This window comes from Protopterus annectens, chromosome 4.part1 (assembly GCF_019279795.1).
Source record: "Protopterus annectens isolate FY-2018-M chromosome 4.part1, PAN1.0, whole genome shotgun sequence".
Lineage (NCBI taxonomy): Eukaryota > Metazoa > Chordata > Ceratodontiformes > Protopteridae > Protopterus > Protopterus annectens.
In genome coordinates, this window is record NC_056734.1 from 914,056,201 (window position 1) to 914,081,863 (window position 25,663).

The 25,663-nt window shown below is 35.0% G+C and overlaps 1 protein-coding gene across 1 annotated transcript in view; it reads left to right on the top strand.

Moving 5' to 3' along the window:
• Nucleotides 1-25,663, top strand: part of LOC122801340 (receptor-type tyrosine-protein phosphatase eta-like) — a 203,030-nt gene that overhangs the window by 134,581 nt on the left and 42,786 nt on the right. The window contains exons 4-5 of the mRNA XM_044070880.1: nucleotides 5,375-5,452; nucleotides 5,576-5,662. Of these exons, the coding sequence (XP_043926815.1) occupies nucleotides 5,375-5,452; nucleotides 5,576-5,662 (165 nt within the window). The remainder of the gene's footprint in view (nucleotides 1-5,374; nucleotides 5,453-5,575; nucleotides 5,663-25,663) is intronic.

Here is a 25,663-nt window from a genome sequence, read left to right on the forward strand (position 1 = left end):
GGCCAGCTAGATGGGGACAGCATACATCTGGAAGGGATGCCAGTACAATACATGCAACTGATCAACACCTGTGGACCATAACCCCCTGCAGCATGCACCTGTGACAGCCACCCCTTTGCCTCACACAAGGTATGGTACAGGTCTGAAGGAAAAATACATAGATATAGAAAAACAGCCTGCAAATACAGACATCTTTTGTATGCTACTTGAATTTAAAGAAATTTCCTGCAAATTGCACAGAGAATTTTCTGACAAGTTAGGACAACTTGAGAAAACACAAGGTCATATAGAATGTACTATAAAAGACAGTTACTTATTTTATTTCTTCTTTCTGATGTGGGAACAACCTTCGTGCAGAAGGCACAAAAGTATAAACAAAAGATTCAAATATACTATTTTAAATATTACACAGGTACACAAAACCTGGTCATACAACTTTTGAATAGGCTAAACTCTTCTGTTGTCCAGCAATGTAAAACCATTTAATATATTGAAGATTCATGTAACTGCAGTAGTACCTGTACAGAAAGGTTCCTACAAGAGAGAGTTGGGAGATAAAGTCATTACTTGATTAGAGCAGAACTCATTATACTACTAGAAAAATTATAAGTTGGGCGGTGCAGTGGTGCAGCGGTTAATGCTGTCACCTCACAGCAAGAGGTTCTCCAGTTCGATTCTTGGCTGGGGTGCCTTCTGTGTGGAATTTGCATGTTCTCCCTGCGTTCGTGTGGGTATCCTCTGGGCACTCCAGTTTCCTCCCACATTCTAAAGACATGCTTCTGGAGTATTTCTCCCCGGGCCTCTGCTGAAAACAGGATCTGTGGAACCTAGTTGGACATTCCCGGTCAACAAATGTTAAATAAATAATAAAAAAAATAAAAATAAGTTAAATTTATATATATATATATATATATATATATATATATATATATATATATATATACTAGAGGGATGCCCTTCTGTTATGTGATAAGAATCGTTAGGAGTTAAGGATTATGTGCAAATGTAAGACTAAGATGGAGGAGTGTAGCTGCATGGTGATTATCCTTTATCTATAAAGCAGTACACTTGTATGTGTCTTTTTGGTGTACTGATGCTTCATTCCTGGACTGTGAGTACTTTGTATGTTGCTGGAGGTGCATTGGAAGAGTATATCAATTAGAATGGGGAATTTTACTGAACGACTTTTCACCTGCATTAAGGCAAAAAGGAGTATGGATTAGAGATATGGGGTTGTTCTACTTCACATGACTGAAATTTTATTTAACTGAATTTCATTTGACTGAGTCCATAATACTGAATTTTAAGAATACTGTTAACTCATTTGACTGAATAACATTGTACTGAATTGTAAGCCATAGACATGATGTGGGTTTTCCTTCTCCTGTGACTTGCTTGTGATAAAAAGAATTACTGTAAATTAAAGTAGTGATTGTCAGAATACTGATAGTCAAGTAGAAAGTAGTGTTGTAGTGTTTGTAAATGTAGGTATTCTGTTTAAATTTTTATAGGAAGTATCCCAAGTAATATGGCAGATGTTTCATGCGTTCCCAGTAGCAGTGGCAGCGTACAAACTACTGTAACATACATATTATATGCCCTTTTCCCCACTGTAGTGCGATCCTGGAGTTACTATATATAGTTCGAGGGTATGGAGGGTGTAGCCCCCCACCTAGTTTGGTTTTATTTCATCCAGTTTCTGTTAAGACAGTACCTATTTTCTATATTCTGGAAAGAATTAGTCATTGGTATTGCAAGCATGCATGTCTATGGTTTACAAGTTAGTATTTTGAAATTTAGCATTGTAAGGATTCAGTATTATGAGTTTCAGTCAAGTGAGTTTTCAGTATTTTGAAAATTAGGTATTTTGGTCTCGGTCAAATGAAAGTCAGTCAAATGAAATTTCAGTCATGTAACGTAGACCCATATGTATGTGTGTATATATATATATATATATATATATTTTTTTTTTTTTTATATATATGTATATGTGTGTATATATATATATATATATATATATATATATATATATATATATATATATATATATATATATATATATGTATATACATATACATACATACATGCATACATATATATATATATTTTTACTAGAACATTTTTGGTGGTTTGAAATGGAGAAATGCATTTCAGCTGAATAGTAAATGTTGAAACCTCATTATTGATGTAGTTTCTGAAAAAAGGTATTTTTTATAAAATATTAGGACAAGGTACTTGTAGTATTCAACATGCTTATTGGATATTTATTCTGAGAAGTTATCAAGGGTGGGAAGCAGTTTTAACTTTCTATTGGGGTCTAAAGAGCACTGTGAAAATGTTATTGACATTAAGAGAAATTCCATTTTGGGAAATCCAAGCACTGAGCAACATGAAATCCTTCTGAAGGGTTAATGAGACTTAGGAGGAGAATGGTCCATTTCTTTGCAGGATCATGTCATCTACATAATATTTTCTTTTGTCTGAAGGAATAGAATCAGAAATGCCATTAATGAAGAGAAAGAGATGAAAACAGGCTTTCAAGGAAAGACCTTTGAAGGACTCTAGTAGACTTGGAATCACAACCAGTTTGTAGAGCACCTACTTGGAATATATTGACTCTGGTAGTAAAGTAAATCTTAAACCAGGGTACTCTATTATCTCTAAACCTTCTCCCACTTAATTTGTGAATGATACTGTAATCAACTGACTCTGCTAGCAACTCCTTTTACATAGCTGAAAAAGTCTGACTGTGACAGTATAAATTGCCTTTAAGATTTTAAGGCATCCCTTAAAGCTGTGGTCATGATTGAGTTATTTATTTATTTATTTATTTTAATCTTAATGACTGGGTAGAGGACATATTTAGTCAAATGGGTTAGAAGAATAGGAAGTCTGTGAAATGGGTATAATGAGTGACTGAATTCGGTTGAATCTGACTTGCAAATTCAGTAACTTTAACTGTTTAATGACTTGGCTACTAAACAAATGAAACAATGGCAGCATAAAACCAATGACCTTGACAATAACAGTCATGTGTTTAATTTCAAGACTGGCCTTACATTTTATTGAAATATGATTTTTTGGTCTACAATTTGAAAGCAATCACAATGTAATGATGGATAGTGAAGTCATTGCAGATAGACCAAATACAATTCTTTATAGATTCTTCTCAGATAAGCAAAACATTATTGTTAAAGCAGCATTGATGACAACCTGTTTGAATTATACAGAATTATGGATTTATGGTGATCATTATTTCTTTGGAATGGTGCAAGATTAAAAGGCACTGATAAGTAATATTGTTGCTAGAAAAGGTCTCAAGTTTTGTTTCTGCTGCCCCACAATATAAAAAATTACGATGGATAATAAGTGGATCCCATTGAGGTAGCTATATGAAGTCTTGGAAGAACGGAAGTGCATGGGAAAAAATAACGATGTATAACAGATACATATTTGTGCAACTTCAAATGACCACTCTATAATCTATGAAGTAATGGACAGGGTAAACCCAAATGGAAGAGAATGTATATGGGAGATAGTCTTGACTGCTTGCTGATGTTTTATCTCTGCAAAATAAAGCTTTGCTTGTCTATTTTTTTTTCAGAAATGTCTTTCTGTATGACCTCATTAAGGGATGCATACTTTTCAGTGAGCCATAGTTAAATTCTATTTAACTTCTTTATTATTTTGGAAATTCTCATGATAATCATGCACAACTAATTACTAAATGATGATGAACATCAAATGATCACGTCTCCTATTGCTTGCTAATAATATTTTCATTGTTTTCATCCATGTTTCACTTTTTCTCACTTAAATCTTCATTTTTGTCAGACTTTACCTTAAGAATGTTATATATCTTGTTTAATATTGATGATAAGTCTTAAAATTACAACCTCTGGTAATTAAAATGTCACACATTTCACATCCCTATTCTTGGATATAACTTTTTCATTCTTGTAAATAATTTTAATGATTAAGGTCGCTCTGATTTCTTCGTACCAATTATATTCCAAAATAACAACTACCATTTCCTCTTTATTTCAATTTAAACATATACGGGGTGAAATATTTTCCATATTCTTGATTCCTTTTCTATTAATTCAGTATTACTTATGTTTTAAATTTATAATTAATGACGTTCTATCATTTATACTTTTAAAATAACTTGTGTTGCACATTTTAACTAAAATATTGAGTAAGTCTTTGAAAATCTCATAGTCGTATTTTGTTTATTTTCTTCCCTTCAAATTTGTAATCTTTTTAGTCATAGAGTGACATTTGTTACATGTGTCTATCTTATTTTTCAAAATCTGTTTCTATTTTTGTCTTTCTAATATTGTTTACTTCTGTATACTTTCTTCTGAAGCTGTTGCATATATAATCCAGCTGGTCAATATTTCTATATCCAGTATTGTTTCTTCTTTTTTATATTGATTTCACATTTCAGATACAGTGACATAATCGATACTTTGATAATTTCAATAAGTTTGTCAACACCCTGTATTATTCATCAAGCTAATTTACTGATATTTATGCCCTTAATTAAATAAAAATAAAAACATTCACTGTTATTAAAGAAGTCAAAGAGGTCAACTACAAGTTGGTAGTAGGGGGATCGAAAATGTATTCTGAATAATGAAAAGTCTTCTTACATCCCCTGACCACAACTAGTGCAGTTAAATTACTTACACATTTGAAGCTACTAACAATATAGGGGAGATTAGTCTTCATACTTTACTTTGAAACATATTTCCTATTCTTATTTTATAAAAAAATATATATATATATATATATATATATATATATATATATATAGCCTATCCTAATAATAACATTTTGTGGAACAACAAGCATTCTAGATTATCCATATGCTGCTTAGTGGATTTCATCTCTTTGAGAGCAGGGGTAGTCTTCTTTCTGGGAGTTAACAATAGTTTTGTGGTTGTCTAAGACACAGATGTAAAGATGCTTATAGTTACAGCATGTGTTGCAAGGCAAGCAATGGTCACAGATGTCCAACTGGCTGAAATGGTTTGGGGTAAAGTGGACACAGTATAACTGATCCATAAATTAGTGAAGGAGCCTACAGTCGGTGAAGGGTGTAACCTCAAACCTTTTTGAATAAATGAAAAGGTAGATGTGTTACTATTATAATGTGAATGTGCAAGTTCAGAATTGTTACCTATTGTTCAACTTCAAATAAATGTTTTCATGTTCTGTGTATTTGTTTTCATTTTAGTGAATTGTGACAAATGTTTCTTGCACATATAGTTATTTTATATAATCACTTCAACATGTAACCTCAAACACTAATTGGTATTAATAGATGTTTTTTTCTTAATTTTAAAATTTTAAAATCTATGTGTCTTAGGATCTACATCAGCACCTTCTCAAAATTCTACATCCAGCAGCAACAATTCAGTATCTGCAAATTTGACAAATATTTCAGGTATTTTTGTCTCTACTCGCATCTATATACAGTTTAACAAATCAAAAATATTTCAGTAAGTTTAGAACTTAAAGAATAATGTAACCTTTGTTCACAAACTTTTTTAATAATATAACATTACAGTGACTACACAGCTGACAACTTTGTCTTCTGCAAGCACAGTATCTACTCAAAGCATGTCACCATCCTCAACTATAAACAAAATACCAGGTACTTTATTTAATCTGTATTTGTGTGTAACATATGAAGTCAAGCAAATGTACATCAGATATCATACAACCATTTTACTCAACTGTACATCTTGTTATGGGCATTTTTAAAATGGAGTGTTAATGCATAATTTTCAGGATGAAAACGATTCACTATTTTCTCCAAAGTGACAATAAATATCTTTGCTAATGGAATGTGTGTGTGTGTGTGTGTGTGTGTGTGTGTGTGTGTGTGTGTGTGTGTGTGTGTGTGTGTGTGTGTGTGTGTATGTGGGGTGCATTTGTGTAAGTAGTATGCCATTCCTTCTGCTGAAGTACAAGTGACTAAATTACATTAAGCAAAATACTGTATTTTGACACCAGTAATTTCTGCAGAATTGACTAAAGAAAGGAGAAATGGAATGTTTGCTACTTTGAACAAAACACAATTATTTACCTTTCTTCCATGCAATGATAATGTTGACAGAGACTATATTAAACAACATTGGGTGTGTGGGGGTAGGGGCATAGTCTCACAAAAGGGGATACAAGGAATTTGCACTCTCAAGATAAATCATTAATTTTAGATCAATATCCATTTACAATATTCTGATACAGTATTGTATGAGATAAGCCTCCTTTTTGGCACTATGCAGAGTAAATATTAATATAGACATTTATACCTTCAACTTGATTTTCAGCTTTATTATGTCTCTTTTTTTGCTACATTGTATTTAGTTTTGAATTGAAAGGCATTTCCTCTAAAACTACTGCATATCTGCATTATTAACTTCCTTCAGTATGTACAGTATAGTAGCAGACAGATTTCCAAATTTCCAAATAGTATATCCATAATATATTTGAAGGATGTGAGGCTGTGATGGGACAAAACATAACTAAAAATGCTGAGTCCACTTAATTCAGATGTCTTATTTAATGTCATGAAGAACATGTGATTACAGATGAGCCATTTTGATTTGAAAGAAATAAGTTAAGTCTTATCTCAGCAGTGTGTGTGTGTGTGTGTGTGTGTGTGTGTGTGTGTGTGTGTGTGTGTGTATGTTTAATGATGCATTGTGAGCAAATACCTATTCATGCATGCATGAGTAATACAAAAGTCAGTTCTACATTATGGTCTTCAGCTTTTGAGTAAATCAGTGAATATCATCTCAGGAGCTAAGGTGACAATGAAGCAAGACAGTCATGTGGCTCAGACTGCAGATCTGTGAACTGTTTTCATACTTCAGCAGATGTTTGAGGTGTTCAAAGGCCAGTATCAGACTGAGTTTTAGGACTGTTGATGTGAACAGTTGGATGACACTGAATGAAGCATTTGTATTTGACTCTAATTAATTATTTTGTACAACAAAATGAGGTCAAGCATCCTCCAATGTGATCATTGATGCTATTTAAAAGATTCAACTTCATGATATTGAGCATAACACTGAAAAAAATAGGTATATAAAGTTTAAATTGGATGGACCATTTCAATTATTGATTGATTTTCCTTTATTTTTTTGAAATGCTGAGATGAAAGTAAATCATAGTAGATAATAAAACAATTTATGACCTACCAAGTTATTTTGTTTGATATATACCACTAATGTTTTTAGCTATTTTAATCTGTTCTTTTTTGATTAAAAAGTAAATCCCTCCATCATCTACAAGAACTTTTCCCATTTTTCCACATGGGGTCAGGGTGCCACTTCAACAGTGACAATCATATAAAGGCTCAGTCTAAAATTTTCCTTTTTCAATTTGTTAAATTTGGAGATGATCCAGAAACGTATTGATAAGTGTTACAGAACAGTAGCAAAAAGGCACTAATGGGTACCAGATAAAATGATACTATCATAAAATATATTGCATGCCAACTCCAAGGTGAAGGTTTTGCTTTTGAAATTGATAGTAAATGTTTATTTCAGACCACAATCTTCAGACTTAGTAAATAAAAACATTTGACAGTTGACAATAATCTGAAATGTGACATCCATATATCTCAAGCTATCAAAAAAGTTCATAAAAATTAAGACTTCTTTACAGAAACAAACAATTTTTAATTAGATCCACAAAAGTTACTGTTGCCTGGACACACCTCCTGTCATCTCTATTGTATGCCTCCCCAGTATTAACCAACATCCGCAAAACAGATCTTACAAAACTAGAAACATGTTACAATAAAATTGCCAGGTTTGCTACTATCTCCAAATATAGGTCACACCATTGCACTGCTCTTAAACAACTAAATGGGTTAGAACTCTTTAAACTGCTCCAATACAAACAATTACCCTTTGCCCACAAAATACTGCATTAACCAGATAAAGCTGCTGCTCTAAAAAATCTTATACAACCGTACACTACCTCTAGAACACTCCATTCCAGTGACAAACTCTTATTAGAATCCAGCAAGGCTAACAAGTCAGCTGGGGAATCTCTACTCTCAAATGTCATTCCTAAAATATGGAATAAACTGCCCTCCTCTATTTCCTCAACCAGCTCCATAGTACAATTAAAAAAACTCCTAACAACTCACTTAGAAAGTACCTGGTTTTGATTTTGTCACCCTCCTGGTTAACTCTATATTCTGCATATGCATACACACCTTCCTGATTTATTTTTTTCCAAAACCATTTTTATTAAATTGTGCTAATAAACATGGACATAAAGTATTAAAAATAAACAATATAAAACATAATAACCATTTACGCTATATACAAACATCCATAATAAACATTTGTTTTATCCAAGAAAGGTAATCAATATTTATCTAACAATCTTTCCAATTTTTGGCAAGCTATTCTTTTGTGTGTTACATTTGATGATCTCTAATAAATAGTTTGTGTGCCTTTTTTACATACAGATTTTGCTATTGAAATAAACTCAGTAAACATAAGATCTTGCTTTTTTTCCAGTTCAATGTAATTATTTTTCAAGCAATAGCTAGACTTAACCAAAGAACAGGTAACTGATGTCTAGGAATTACACTTGGGGTAGGGACATTGAATAATATCAAAGAGCTAGTAATTTGACAGTTATCAGACCACAGAGCTTTTGCAAAATATCTAAAATCACTCCAGTATTGTGTGAGAGTTCTACATTCGATGAACATATGAACCCAGTTGGCTTCAAGAATGTCACCACACCTTCAGCATTTGCTTTCATTACTCTTGGTTATAAGGTCAATTTTGTGTGGAGTGTAAAAGCTTCTATGAATAAATCTCCAGGTATATAGTCTCCAATATAAAAATGATGAAGTGTTTTTTATTGAATTTAATAACTGTTTCTTATTATCTTTAGATAAAGGTTTACCATTAATCTTTATGGAGTAATTTCAAAAAGCTTGGTCAAAAGTAATCAAGTCTTCTCATAGGATTTTATATACAGCTGATATGCTTAATTTATGTTTAATGTTCATCGAACTACACCATATGAATAGTTGTATCAATCTTGGTATAATATCAGTTTCCAGATTTATTGACACTCTCACTTTATTTTCAACAAACTGTCTTAAAGATTGAATACAGAGCCAATTATCTTGACAGACATTATATCTGGCTAAGAGAAAGTTCATTGGTTAGATGTTATTATTGTCAATAAACTGGTGCCAAAAACTTTAGATTATTCTCTTTAAAATTCCACATCTTATTGATATTGAAGGTATCTAGGCAATCTGTTGTATAAGCTAAGGGAAGTGTAATGAAAAAGGTGTTCTTTAAACTATAATTGTTGTCAATTATAGTTTTGAAAATATAAAATATTTGGTTTATACCATGTAAGAAGTGGCTAAATGTCTTATTATATAGGCAATATTCACAGAGTATCCAAAATATTTTAATTCCAAAGGTTTCCTTAAACTGGGTTTCTGAGTTCTCAGAAGAAGTTATATGTATTTCATGTAGTTGTTTCCAGCTAGAGGTGTATATGGATGAAATCCAGTGTAGTATTATGTTAATAAGAACAGATTTGGAATATAATTATATGTTGGGAAAGCCAATTCCATTACTGTCCCAGGCTCTAACATGCCATTTATAGGCTATTCTTGGTTTCTTTGAGAACCATAGAAAAGTTAGTAATAGGGAACCTATTTGTTTAAAAAATTTCTTAGGAGGAGGTAAAATCAATGATTGTATGTAAAATAAAATATTAGGCAAAATAATCATTTGTATTAATGTAAGTCTGTCTCCCATGGTGAAAAAAATTTTGTTTCACATTTTAGTCAAGTCACTGATTATAGCTACCAGTTTAGCTAAATCTAGTTTAGTTTTAGATTTCTAGTTTAGATTTAGTTAAATCTATAGTCTCAGTCCACTTATTCTTAATACTTATTCCTAGATAATCTATCTTATTATTTTCCCAGTTGAATGTATTGTATTTTTACAAATTGCTATTTATTTTCTTACTGATTAAAAGTATTTTGGTTTTATTTTGATTAAAATTGAGCCCTGAGATTTTTTCCAAATAGAGTTATGGCATTCATGATATGTTGTAACGAACCTTCTATGTCACTGGATGTTAATAGAATAACATTTAAAAAAAGCTGAACTTTTGGATAGTATCCCTCATTAACTTGAAATCCTTTGATATTTGGGTTATTTCTAATACATGAAGAAAAAGGTACCACTGATAAATCAAAAAATAATGGGGATAGAGGGCAACCTTGTCTAGATCCCTTATGAATTTTTACTGGGGATGATAGACATGAACCAGTCTTAACAAATGCTTTAGAATCACTATAAATATTTAATATCAGTTTAGTGACCAACTAAGGGAATCGAACGTCTTATCAATATCCAGACTAATAATAGTTAATTGTTTCTTGGTTTTGTTTGCAATGTCTATTCGAGATAGTAGCTTAATAATATTGTTGTGCACTTTTCTATGTAAGATAAAGCCAGTTTGATCAAAGTGTATTAGATTGGGTAATATATTCTTTAGTCTTTTGGCCAGGATAGGCATGAAAATTTTATAATTGTCATTTAACAATGATATGGGTCTATATGATGCACATAGTTGTGAGTCCTTACCTTGTTTCAGAATGGGGGAGATTATTGAGTACTTCCCCTAGGGAGGGAAAATTAAGTCTTGTTTAACCATGGAGAATGTGTTTAATAATAACTTTATTGTGTGCTCTGGAAGAATTTTATATATTTCTGGGATTATCCCATCCAACCCTGGGGCTTTATTATCCTTCAGATTTGTAACGTGTTATTTCACTTCTGCTAAGGTTGTTTGCTTATTTAGGGTACAATTTTGTTGTTTTGATAGTTTAGTCTTGATATTTTCTTATAGAAATGCATCTATTACATCGTTTGAATCTAGTGGTGATTGCATGTCATTGATTGACCGATAATGATTTCTAAAAGCTTCTAATATACCTCCTAAATCAGTTGCTCCTTTTACTATGTTATTATTTGTGTATATAATTTCATTAAAGTGATTATGTTTACTAATTTGTTTGGATCTGATAGTTAGTTTATATAAATGGGCGGGGTTTACTGAATAGGACCGCAGTTTAATCTTTTCTAAGCTTATAGCAACCTTATGATTCAATATTTCTAAATATTTGTAGTTTAGCTTAGAAATGTTGTTAAGTACTGCTTTATCATTTGATTTTAAATTTAGTTTCAACTTATCTATTTTGGCTTGTAAATCAGAAAGTTCCTTGTCCCATTCCTTTCTCCTTTAAAAATACCAAACTTTAACTTCACTAAAGATGTGTACTTTTAATGCATCCCAGAGGGGTCTATATTAGAACATCAAAAGTTTAATAGTTTGAATCACTAAAGGTCAACCTTTATTGATCAAACTATTAAAATTTTGAATGTTCATAAAAAGAAATAAAAAAAAAAGAAAATCTAAAGGGTGTAGGCAGGGGGACAAGCCCTCCTGCACCCCCCCACACCCCCACTACTTAAATATACCAACTCTGAGACCACACTACATTGAAGTAAGCAGAAATCTCCCCATATGGAGATTTCTGTTTACCCATTCAATGTTTTGCACTTTCACTATTCTCGTGTCAACAATATCGGATTTGACATTGTCGGCTTTCAAGAATATAATATAGACCCTCCCAGAGTATGATATCTGTTACTTCACCATTATTGTTGTTTTCCATAAATGGATTTATTTCTTTTAATAACCATTCTTTAAAACCTTTTAACTTAGTAACATAGGCTAGGATTCTTTGAAAAATTATCATATCATCTTTTTTCACAGTCAAGCTGAACAAAAAGGCATTGTGGTCAGAGAGTGGACATGACTGTATTGCAACATCACTTATTTTAAAGAGTGTTAGACACAAAAATCTTATCAATATTAGTTTGTGAGCCAAATCGGAAAAAAAAATGAGTGTATTGAACTGAATTTTGAACTCTTAAATTATGTATGTCTTTAAAATTCATTGAGGCTATAAAACTGTTTACCTTTTTAGCTTGTGTTGTTAGTTTAACCTTACTATTTTTAGAGGCGTCTTCATCTGATAACAAGCAATTGAAATCTCCCGCCAGAATAATTTATCCCTTTGCATGTAAAGTAATGAGTTCCAAGTATTTATTCACATATTTAGTTCCTAGACCAGGAATCCAATATGAGTTTACCAGTGTGAAGCATTTCTTATTAACTTCTAGCACTACTAATGTTAACATTCTGTCTTTATCAGAAAAGGTGTTTAAAATTTTAGGTAGTGTATAAGTATTATTCCATAGTATAAGAGTGCCTCTCCTTTTGGCTTTAAAGCAGGAATCCATGAGAACTGTAAAACCATTAAATGATAATTTTTGCAAATCCTTCTCCAGCAAGTGGATTTCCTGCAAGAAGATTATCTGAGCTCTGTGCATTTTAATTAATTGAATTAAACCAGCTTTTTTGATGTTGTTATTTAAGCCTCTAATATTTAATGATAAGCATTTATATATCATCATTTGTTAAAGTTATATTTATAGCATCGATAATACCTTTCAAGTATAATGACTTGAAGTAATTCATGAATTTATGTATCACGGATGAGTCAAAAATATTTAGAAACAAATTCTGAAACCAATAACTAAGTAAACATACATACATGGAACCTAAAGTTCCAGGTTTAGTTAATAAATTAACTAAACCACCCTTTAACACCATCTCACACACCAAAAAATACATACATACATAGCTTCTGCTTTAAATGTGGTATATACAAGCAGTAAAGCATTTCTAAGGTAACTCAAACAAATATGAACATAAAAAGTCCATTAGGCAAACACAGTGGATTCATATGTAATATTGTGCAAACCACTACTAAGTACTGGAAAATAAGGAGTCAGTTTTACCAATTAACCTAGTTGCTTTATCTGCATAAGCTTCTAATACCTATATATTTTATGCCTGTATTACAGTCTCTTGTGTTTATAACTATAGCAATACAGTAGTTATACCAATTTAGTTATCTCCCCTTCCCCCCTTCCCTTTTTATACCTTTATATGTTCAAGTAGACTGGTAGTCTTGAATGGAACGAAGAATGGGAGGAAGAAAACAAAAAGGGGGGACCATATGTTGGTCTGTTAATACTAATTGAACAGAACAGAGTGATCTAGAACATTTTAACATTTTGACAATCCATTCCTACAGTGTATATGGTCATACAAATATTTGAATCATAGTATCATAACTATCATTGCAACTGAGTCTGATTATATTGCTTTAAATCTGCATTAATGGGAATACCTAATATAGATTAAAGTTGCTTCAGCATGAAAGCAGCAGAAGGAAATGGAGACTCAAGCCTATATATATCTTTGCAGTCACAATATTAAATTGGTTGTTTAAGTAGTCAGATATTAATATATTATCATTTTGGGCATGCTATCAAAGCAAAGGATGGTATCCTGTCAGACTTCAGTGTTTCAAAGCAACAGGCATACAGTAGCATTAAAATGCAATTTCCCTCACTAGACTAGTAACATAATCACTCCATTAAAGTCATAGCTTCTTAAATACATATTTAAAGTGATGCCATACCTTTAGATGCATACAAGATGAAAAAAACAACCAAAAAAAGTTAATTTTACTTCTAGTTTCATTATGAGCTTTACTTCCTGGTTTCTGAGTCATGCATGAATTCAAAGGTTGTGTGATGTCATCTCTCACTGTATTCTTGCTTCCAGCTTCTCTAGCTTGCTGCTAGTACCCTATAGATGCTCGTGTATGTTAAGAAACAGTCGCATAGGCTTAGAAAAGACATTTTAAAGAAGCATAAAAACTGCATGAGCAGCCTCCACAGTGCAAATATACACATACATACATGCATACATACATAGATATATGCCTATGCAAAATAAAGACACTTTACCTTTGCTTTGCATATGTATTCCAATAAAATATTATGTAAAATAAAGACAATTTACCTTTGCTTTGTGTATATATTCCAATAAAACATTAAGTAGAGAGTTCTGCAAGAAAGTATTTAGTATTATTTGATGACAATCCTCTTTGTGTTTTAATTTTTTGTTTGCACTTTCTTTGACAGTCCATGTGTTCTTAGTTGCATGTCTTTTCAGACTCTGTGTAGACCATTTCATGTCCTCTATATCAGTTAGTATTTTTTTTTCTTGTGAATAAAGTCCAAAGCCTCTGACAAAGAGCTAAAGATCTTCTCACCTTCTGGTAAAAATATTTTTATCCTGGAGGGAAAGAGAATTTGTGCTTTGATGTTAAGTTTTTTAAGAGATTTTATCAAGGGAACACATTCTTACCTTCTAGATATGATGAAGTATAGTCACTGTCAAAATGATTGAGTTTGTCCTTTATCTTGATGGGAGAATTATTCCACACAGACTTCAGAACCAAATCCTTATCTTGGGAGGACAAAACAATCTAACAATGATGGATCTGGGGTTAGGAGAAACTGTTGTTGAAGTAGGTTTTGCTGGAGACTGGTGACCCCTCTCTATACCGAAGATAAGGGCTTCAGGGAGATTTAGTGCTGCTGGAAGCCAGTTATTAAGAAAGTGCATCATATCAGTTTCCTCTTCCTTTTCTGATACTCCATAGATTATAATGTTGTTTCTCCATGACCTACTTTCTAGGTCTTTCAGCTTTTCTGTTAGTTTTGTATTCTGCTTCAAAAGAAACTCATTTTGACTTTCACATTCCATCAGTCTGCCATCCATATCTGTTACAGATTCCTCGATAGAAGCAATTTGTTCAGAATGCTTTTTAGCCATTTCACTAAGAATGTCCAGCTGCTTACTACAGTCTTGTTTAATAGTGACTATCTTATTCTCTAGTTTGTCCATTTTTATAGATAGTTCTTGAACAGTAGTTATTAATGTTTGCAGCTCCTTCTTTACCACACTGTCCTAATGAGAGTTCTTTGAGTTACTTATACTTGGATTACTTGAGGAAAAACTTAATTGACAGGAAAAATAATAAAAACTTATACTTTAGTACTAATTTTTGAAAAATAATAAAGGACCTATATTCACAAATCCTCTGATATATTTTTGGATTAGTATTTCCAAAAATTAGACTACATTTCCTGCCAGAATAAAAATGTTATAAGCAGAGCTAATGTTCAGTGCTGCTAGCAGTCTGGAATCTTGGCCCCCTTCCGGATGTATTGATTCCATACTTCATGCCTCCATACTTCATGCACTAATTATGTTTGCAATCTATCTTACCTTCCTCCTTCCATATAGTATATACGCAAGTACCTCAAGTTATATAAAGGTTTCCTCTAAAATGTTGTATTTACCCAACTATATGTTAATTTTGAATTTGTATATTATTGAAAAACCTTTATGTCTTCATTTGTTAACATTGCTAATATATGTCTCCTTGGCTATTTATGACTTGCAATTTGTTAATTTCTATAATGTCTGTCTCTTTTATTGCTGGAGCTTTTCTTCCCTGGCCTCCCCTGAAAAAGGATGTATGTCCAGTTTGACTTTCCCGGTAAACAAATATTAAATAAATAAAAATAAATAATAAAAGACATCCCGTCAGATTTGGCATGCCATTGATCCCTTTACCTAAACTTTTTGACAATACAGTTGTATCAAAACTAAATCTTCTTATAAATTAAATAACTGAAAAGGTGCTGTTATGTATCAGTTTAACAGATATGTAATATTTTCGGATATTTCAAACTGTTAATAAAATGTTAATTTAACAAGGACTGACAGAGTACTTATGCTATGCATTTTTGGCATAAAGTACTATTTGATTACTTTTTCACTCTTCTGACATGGTAGTCAGGCCACATAACACAACACAAGTTTTGTATTAAATAAGTATGTTATTTTATGAGTCAGAGTTTAGATAGTGTTAATACAAAAAAAAAAAAAAACTAGAACTCTTGACCGGAACCATACATACTCAAAAAATAATAAATTTTGTGGTGCTAATAGAACGACACTGGAAATTTCCAAAGGTCTTTTATTAACAATTAGTTATCCGCTTTCATTCCTTAGTTTATAGGAACTTCATCAGAAGTGCTTAACTAATTGTTAATAAAACATCACAGGATTTAGTGTTATAATACCGCTTACACAGTGTACTGTAGTGGGCATACCTTACTGTTCTGCTTAGCTGGGGCATCCCCTGTGCAGAGATAAGCTTCTTCAGTACTCAAAAACAAACCTACTTGATCCCATTATGCATGTTTCCTTAGAAAATATATTATTTAGTCTTAAAAAATATTACCTAGGTCACAAATAAATGCAACAAATATTTCCATATATACAGGTCTAAAAAAGGCAGACTAGAACCCCTGTTTCCCCCATAACAGGTTGCAGCATATCTATGCATTGGAGAGAATCTTTTCTTTCAAAGACAATTATTTGACCTTATTATTTAAACAGAACTGTTAAAAGATCATTTGTATGATCTAGAAAGTTTGGCAAGCAGGGAAAAATGGTTCCACTATGAAAGTCTGAGTTACTAGACAAAGAGGAACCACAGCACCAAATACAAATACCTGAAACACTAAGGGCCAAAACTTCAAACTCAAGAATTTTTGATGCAGGCAAGTTGTGCTGCACTCCACATGCTGTTGCCAATACCCCCAAATGTATATATAGCAACTCTACTGTCACATAAAAATGAAAGGAGAGAATTCCCAAAACAATGAAATCACTGCTAGGGGATACATAAAAACAGCATGATTCGATATAAAACAACTGGCATTTTGCACTTCACTGTCTTGTGAGTCGGGTAGTTGATGATCAGGAAATTTCAACAACTTGCACAGCAGCCAAAAATTTGAATCTTAGCATTTCCAAAAAGAATAAATATTGGCACTACCACATTTCTTTCGGCAACAAATGGCAATTTGGCAAGTGACTTCAATAAAAGTTACAATCTTATGTCAACAGAGATGCAAGATTTATTTGTCCAGATTCCCCCATGAAAAAAACATCACACCATTTGGCATAAGATGACTATTTATTAATCAAAATTTATTAATGACATAAAGCATGTGTAACTCATCTGCTCACTTAATCACAACTTCCCACTAGAAGCAGCGTGACACCACTCACTTCGATAACCAACCAACCAACCACCTTGTATGATCCAAAACATAAACACCAGAGGGGAACAGAAGGGGGACTTCACAGCCCCTCTTTCAACCCACCAGCCTGAATACAGGCAATTCCCCCTCTACAAGACCTGCAATGATTTCACCAAACATTTCAAAAACAACGACAGGTGCACATTGAGCAAGTCCAAGCCCAAGTTACACAAGTGTACTCCATCATCCCTGAACCACAATGGATCTCTGTCATCAAAATCCCTATAATGAATAGTATGAATTCCCAGCTGCCATAACAACCTCAGAAGTCTATGATTAACAAAATGACAAGCATGTTCAATACTCATAAAATTCCCATGCTCCTCCAATCAAACATGGCAGTATTTCTGACCACACAATAATCATGGAAGTAAACCTACTCCTTAGATATGACAAGTCCCTCATTGCCCTAAACATTAGCTAACATTTTGGAATGAACCCTAAGTCATTAACTGTCAAATGGAGAACCAAAATATATGGGATCCCAATCCAAAAGCATATATCTTCAGACCTGTCCTCGAGCTGGTGCCACCTGAGTCCTCGAACACTAAAACACATGCCACCTGCATTGCTGCAACCTCAGCTCATTTCTATCTGGCCTAATCACAGCTGATTTTGCAGCCCAGTAAACATAGGAATGGTCCAATAAGACAACCTTCCTTCCTAAAAAAAGAAAAAAAATATTTAAACACAGCTGATGACATAAATCTACTTATCTAATATAAGACAAAAAGGCCCCTTATGACCATTGCTCCACCCTGTTTATAAACTCCACTGATCTACCTTCCCTCACCAAATCTGATGACATACCAATCCAAAAAGAATGCACAGAGAACCTCCCACCCCATACACCCACACATTGCAAAGCCTTGTTTATCAAACACAAATACTAATTGTCTCCTACCACCCTTCCACTCATTGAAAAACTAAATCCTGTGGTCAACAACCATGCTATACCTGCAACCTCCTGGCCAATGACACTGGACAACTGGAATCATGCCCACATGCCAACAACACAATCTGTGCACCCTTGCCCACATGAAGTGTTTTAGATCAGTGCAACCATATCACCAATGAGGAAGGAAATATAAAAACATCCCACCACAGCAATGAATTTAGCAGCTCATTCACCCTAAATGCTCCATTGAACATACAAACTGATGAGGTAACCCGCAACAGATAATCCATGGAGTTCCCTTTGAATAAGTGCAAGCCTGCCAACAACACCTTAAGGGCTTGCCTTGTCATTGGCAAACACATACATGTCTTCCTACCATTAATCCAAACCCATCCTTTCAACATCCGGGCTATTACCCATGACTTGGTCAAATCCTGTAACTCCACCACCTGAGCAAATGTGCTAATAGCAGCAAAATCTACCTTAACTGGTGGAACTACCACAAGCCTTAGCTAAATAATACAACAAAAGCTAAAAACGTCACTGACCAAACTCTCTCCTCCTCAGGCAACTGCAATACAAATTTGTCAAATGCTGAAAATACCATACCATAAGCCTTCCTCTTCAAATTTGCCCATGATTGATGAATTAGCCATCCAGTCACTTCACCTAACTTACCACACCTCCTCCAGTAACACAATTGGTTCACCTTGTGCCGCTGGGGCCAACTCCAAAAACTGTGAAACTGAAAACACAAAAGGCTGCCAGCAATCAAATTCCTTTTACCTGGTAAATGTACACCTGAAAAAGAAAAAATTATCAACAAACTTTGCCAAACCAATTTCCATAAAACTAACAAAAGTAACCTAGATTTGGCAGTTTTTGACTTTAACACCTGCACCACTGTGAATTTGTCTGAATTAAAAAACACCTTCCTGTCATGCAATCGCTCTTGCCAAACCACCAAAGCTGCCCAAATAGGCATCAATTCCAAAAAAGCCACATCCTTCTTCCACTCATCGTCCCAATCATCTGGTCAATGAACTACAAACCATTCTCCGTTAAAATATGTCTACATCCCTTTCCCACCTGTAGCGTCTGTGAAAAATTACAATTCATCCTGACTGACCCAGAACAAAAGGCAATTGAAATGGTCCAAAAAGGACAACCTCAATTCTAAATCTGCTCACACATGCTTGCTAAGCCTTACTCAATGATGCTTGCTTCTCCCCCCTTTAACAAAAATGCCACTGACCTGCAAAATGTCTGGCCGGGACTAACTGCCTGACACACAAAGTTCAAAAGACCTAAGAGTTCCATGACATCCCTAATCCACACTTTGTCTTTAGACAACATCCACACAGTCTTTCCTTCTGATCACTCTATCTTCTTAAAAGGAAGACAAAACAAGCCATGTTCAGCATCCACTGTCAAACCAAAGAAACATAAAGCCTTGGCAGGCCCTTCCACCTCCTGCTTAGCCAGTGGAACACCCAACTTTTTGCACATAGCAAGTAACATTTGCATTCCTTTGTAAACTCCACAAAACCCTCATCTGCCAAAAGAAAGTCATCAAGGTAATGAACAGCCTTCTGAGTACCCACCCTTTGTTACCAGACCCACTGAAGCACAGAGCTAAATTTCTCAAACCTGGAAAATACACTGCACAACCCATGGGCATGACCTTGTCAAATTAAAATTTATCGTCTATTACCATACCCAATAATGGCCACTCCTCCTCACATACAGACAGCAAATGGAACGTACATTCATTATCAACCTTTACTAACCAAGGAATCCCAAACCCTTTAATTATCACCACTGCATCGTCTAATGATGTGCACCTAATTTTTCCATCCTCTCTTAAATAAAATCGTTGACTGATTCCCCTTGCAGAAATACAAGTGGTGAATCAACCGAAATTCACCAGATGCACTCTTATGGACCAACCCCAATGGTGACACTTTGAAGTTGACAAAAGGAGGGTAATTGAAAGGGCCCAACAACCTGCCCATGTGCAGTTCTTTCTCAACCAAACTTCAATATAACCTCATTCCCACACACTGAGTGCAAGTTTTTTACAAAACAAGCAATCCCCACAAACCCCCAATTTTGATAGCAAATCCTGAGGAAAAAACCCCAAATCATCTCAGCAGCAAACTGTGTCTGCCAGTGAGCTAACATCTGGCACAATATTTGCTCCTTAATGGATGAATGGTGAGGCCAGCTTGGCTCTCTGCTCTTGAAAGGATGTGCTTCTCCTCTGGTCCAGAAAGATATCCCAGCTTCTAAACCCCTGAAGGCTTTGTGCCAGGGAGGGGAAGGACCTAGTATCAGTTAGTGCAGAACCCATGTTAGTCAGATTCCCCTCCTGACAGCCACACTGTGATGCCATCTGCACTCTAGAACATATCAAACAAATATGCAAAAATTTGGATGTAGACCACGTATACTGACCCGCATTAAATGCCCAACATACCCCACTCATCTGACTGCCTAGATTAACTAGCCGGGAGAAGTCACCAAAGATATTCATCATCATGGCTAGACAAATATCCAGGTGCCTCACTGCTCATTTCAATGATTGATCCATGGCTTTCTGTTTGTGGAACTGTTGATCATACCACATCCACATGTTCCTGGAACTTAACAGTTTTGCCTTGCAAATTGTTAAAAAATAAGCTAAAAGTGGTAAATCCTGTGAAGTATCCTTCTCCAAGTAAACCACCGTATAATACACAAAACCAAGTACCCAGGTTTCCCATGTACTGGCTCTAAAGCTTCCAATCATCCTCTGACCTAACACTGCTAATGCTGCCAAAAGGTCCTTGTTACCTGACATGTCAGATTCCACCAAATGTTGTGCACTGTCTGCATCAATTAATTCAAATGTCAACATACTATATGCAGGGTAAGGAAAACCCCTCCCTCTGTGTTTCACAAAGTATGAGTAGCCAACTAGTCTCCTGGTCAAAACCCAAAAGCAAAGTCCATATCTTGCTGCAAGGAATCACCCCAACTCAAACTCAATCCTGCACTCCCCAAAAAAAAAAAACCTCCTATCAGCTCAATGCAGCATCTCACTCTGCACCTGCTCAACCATTCCAAAGGGTACTGGTCATGCCCTCTAGCCACAACATCAACATTTTGGAAGACTTGGCTTACAGAAATAAAACCCCACGCTGAGGGGCCATCACTTTCATATTCCGTATATCTAACCCTCGTATTACTTATTACCTGCAACCACATCCAAACTCACTCCACTAGCTAGACCATCAGTGACAGAGCCAACTCCCAACTTCTTGATTCATTTCCCTCTGGCAACAGGAGTCTTCTTGCTGACTACACTCTCCTTTTTCACCCAGATATACTGGAACTGCCGATGTAGAGGACTCTACCATTGACAGTTCTCAAAACAACTCCTTTGTTTGAGCCACAAGAGTTGCCCATCTGTTCTTCAGGCTGCAGGACCTTGTCAACAGTAAAAGCAAGAAAAAAACATGAATAGCCTAACAAAATGTCTGGCAAGCACTGCCACATGCTTCTGAAATGTGTATAGCAAACAACCTAACATTATACCCCTCTCAGCCATATTTACACTGCTTACCCAACACTGACAGGGAGATACAACCAAGTTAGCTGGCTGTATTAACCTTGAATTCCCTCTTATTTGTAGTATATATATATATATATATATATATATATATATATATATATATATATATATATATTGTATATGTAGTGACCCAAAGGCTTAAATGTTTTTCAACCTCAGCAAACAGGAACCTAAATGACAATCCCTCACGGCACATGCCCATATACGTCCCAATATCTTAGAACAGGGAATCTAAACACAGTCTGCCTTTAAGGAAAATAAAAACCCAAAATCAGTTAATATTTAAATTTGACCTTGTACTGTGTCTGCAAAGTATACGCTTTAACCATATTGCCAACCTCCAACACCTCTTCCAACATAGCAACTTGCTAACGCACATATCTCTCAACCTCTTAACCCTAGAAATCTGGACAAAGCCTAATACAATGGGGGGACAAAGGTCCAAAATATAAGAAAACATTTTAAATTTTGCTCTTATGAACATAGTATATAGATAAAATAATAGGTTTTGAGTTAGCATGTATCTTCTGAAGGATATAAAGTCCGAAACTGAAATACATGACAATATTCTGAGACCTCAGTCCTCTGTGATTTGCCAGAAAACAACACATTTATGAGAAACAGACCAGTTTTGCGTTAGCATGCATTTTCTGAAAGGGGGGGGGGAGAAAGGCCCAAAATATAAGGGCACATTTTAAATATTGCTGTTAAGAACATAGTATATAGATAAAATAACAGGTATTGAGTTAGAATGCATTTTCTGTAGGATATCAAGTCCAAAACTCAAATGTGTGTCATTATTTATAGACCTCAGTCCTCTGAGATTTGCCATAACCACCCACAGTATGATGCAAAAATCTGGGCATTCCATGACAATATGGACAGACTGGAAAATTCAGGATGTTTGAACAGAATGTCCACCACACACACACCTGTCTAACAGTTAAGTGGCCCCAGCCACAACTGCACATGCTCAGCAAACAGCCATTACTCACAGGTGTTTCTCAGACCACAAACAGCTCCTGAAGGCTGCTGCTCCTCAAAGCCGTGCTCTCCATCCAAATTGAAGGAGAGACACAAACCCTGTTAATGTGCAACTGTGAGGTTAACATTTTAATCATTACACAAACCACCAATAGAAAAAGTTAACTTAAGCACAGCAGATGAAGCTCTTCCAGAAGAATGTTCCACATTAAAGAATCTCCAACAGCAAACCAGGCCTTGGAGAAGTGTGGCCAAGACCACCCACAACACATACCACAAAATGCAACCAATGAGCTCATGTTGAAAAAGAACCAGGGCCCCACACCAACATGGAACTCGGTACCTTTCCGTAAGTCACCAGCAATGAAAACTCACCACAAATGATTTTCAAGAAGCTACTAACAGACACCCCAACCTGTCCCTGACCAAAAGCGCTATAATGAACAGGACAATACTAATTGTAACCAGAACCCAGCGATACTAGCATAAAATAAAATCCTATCAACACAGCTATGTATAAGCAACCGCCAACATAACCACCAGAAAACCTTAGCCACCTAAAATTAAGTAGCACCTGAGCCTGGCCATACCTGCATTAAAAAAAATCGAAACCCTAAAACCAGGTTATCACACAAAAACTAACACACACACACACACACACACACACACACACACACACACACACACTCACACATTTCCTCTCTAACCAATGTTTCCTCATGGCCTTAACCCTTCCTCCCCTACAATGTAGCAACAATTCCCTCACCAACTTTACCATTCTAAACTCCTCTGTCCACCCACATTACCCCCCCCCCCCCCCACAAACAGGCGTCAATGGACAAACTAGTTTGGGTCCAAACTGCATTTTAAAAGTAGTAAGTTTGACAAATCTTATATGAGTGGAAAGCTTACTACTAATAAAATAAAATCATTACTTTATTAAATTTAATAAATTGTTATTCTTTTTAAAAGTTTGCATTTGTTACACTAAAATTCAGATTCAGCAATGAACAGCATTTTCAAGTTAAAATTGTTTTATTGTTTTAGGAATACAAACAATAATATAATAAAGACATCAAGGATACCTAGTATGGCAATATACTAAGGCTATCACATCTCTTTAGGCAACACATTCTACTTCAAAGTACAGTAGGTGAGGAAATAATTCAATGGAGGTGTTAGATATAACATTATAAATCATACATAAATCATTCTGTTATTGTCAGTATTAGTATTAAGGGTATGACTGAAATCAGATGTGTAAGTGAAACATAAGCATGCACTCCTCTACAAGAGAAAGATTGTTCTTCATCAGACTTCATGCACAGCAGCAGCTAGAAGAGTTACACGTGAAACAAGATAACACCAATTTTGTACAGAAAACCTCTTATTCTGTTGTAGTAAGGCTGTGTTTGGATCAACAGTAAGTGCATGAGTGAGTAAGTGAATGGGCGACTGATAATATTCTCACAGAACTTAATGCAGAAGCACGACTTGTGTAGCACACATAAGCCAAGCTAACCTGTTCTGCTAAAATGTGATTCATAGTCAAACACATTATCACTAGTTGTGTGACAGTATGAATCACTCAGCTGAGCACTTTAGTCAACTATGATTTTTTAGTGCAGATTCTAAGCAAACCACAGACTGTCCTAAAGATATACACACAAACACACAAGGATATAGAAGTGTGCATGCACACTCACACACACACACACACACACACACACACACACACACACACACACACACACACACACACACACACATATACACACAAGCATACACACCTGCAAATTCTCATAGACCTACTGATATCTATATAAACAGAGACAGGCGTACACTTTCAGCACCAGCATACCATGCATGCATAATGTAGCCACTGATGTAAGAATCAATCAGTAGGCATCAAACACATACATAGACACCAAATAAAAACATTCATACTAGACACTGCCCCTGTACCCACATACTGTAGATACATTAACATATTCACCTGTGCACACTCATGCACACACTACATACTTGGATTGGCAGTCTGGCATGAAGAAGCTGCTGTCTTTCACCCTATGCACATAATCCCATAGGAATGCATCAGTGCAATTATGCAGTGCAAGTAACTGCCTACACTTTTGTACTCTTCACTGTGGTACTTGGATTCTGTGTAGTTTGGATCGCTGTGAATCACTATAACGTGCTATTTCCACCCAAGGGAGCAAACTGAGATGTGCATTGGCCTAAATTAAATAGACCGCAGTCACAGCGTATCACATTAACATATGGCAGAAATATAAGTCACCATGGCAGATACATTTTAAAAACACAGAACAAGAGAGCCTTGGCTACCTAGTCTGCCCATTTCTGCTATTCTTTGCATAAGTACATGGTCATTGTTAGTGAACCATTTACACCCACTTTTGTCCTTCATAATATCAGCCTCATGTCTTTCTTATGTATTATTGGATTGTCTTATTGTTTTTGTCCCAAACATTCTCAGGAAGTCTGATCCTCTTACTAGTGTCGTGTTTCACAACAGGACAATCTAAGTCATTAACTAGAAAGCTTTCTGTCTGATTTTCCTGTATTCATAGGTAGTTAGTCATGCTGCTCAGTACACCATCATAATCCACTTTCCCAGCTGCACAAAGCGCTGTCTTGCTCAAGGTCCTACAACAGGTAAACAAGGGCTGTGGGACTCAATCCTTGTGCCACAGGAAGCAGCTGATTGACAGTTTCTAGGCTTAATCTTCTTTATTTACTGCCAGACTTAAAAGCTTATAGACATAAACCTCTGTGGTAACTGCTTGACCTATATGTCTCCTTCTTTAAGATGAAAACAACCTGGCACTATAAATTCCCTTTGGATATGTCAATGTTTATGTGACGTCAATCACTATATATTTTTTTCTTTTTTCATGATTGCACATTAAGCTGCTCTCATCTTTCTCTTTAGTATGTCTTCTCATGCAGAAT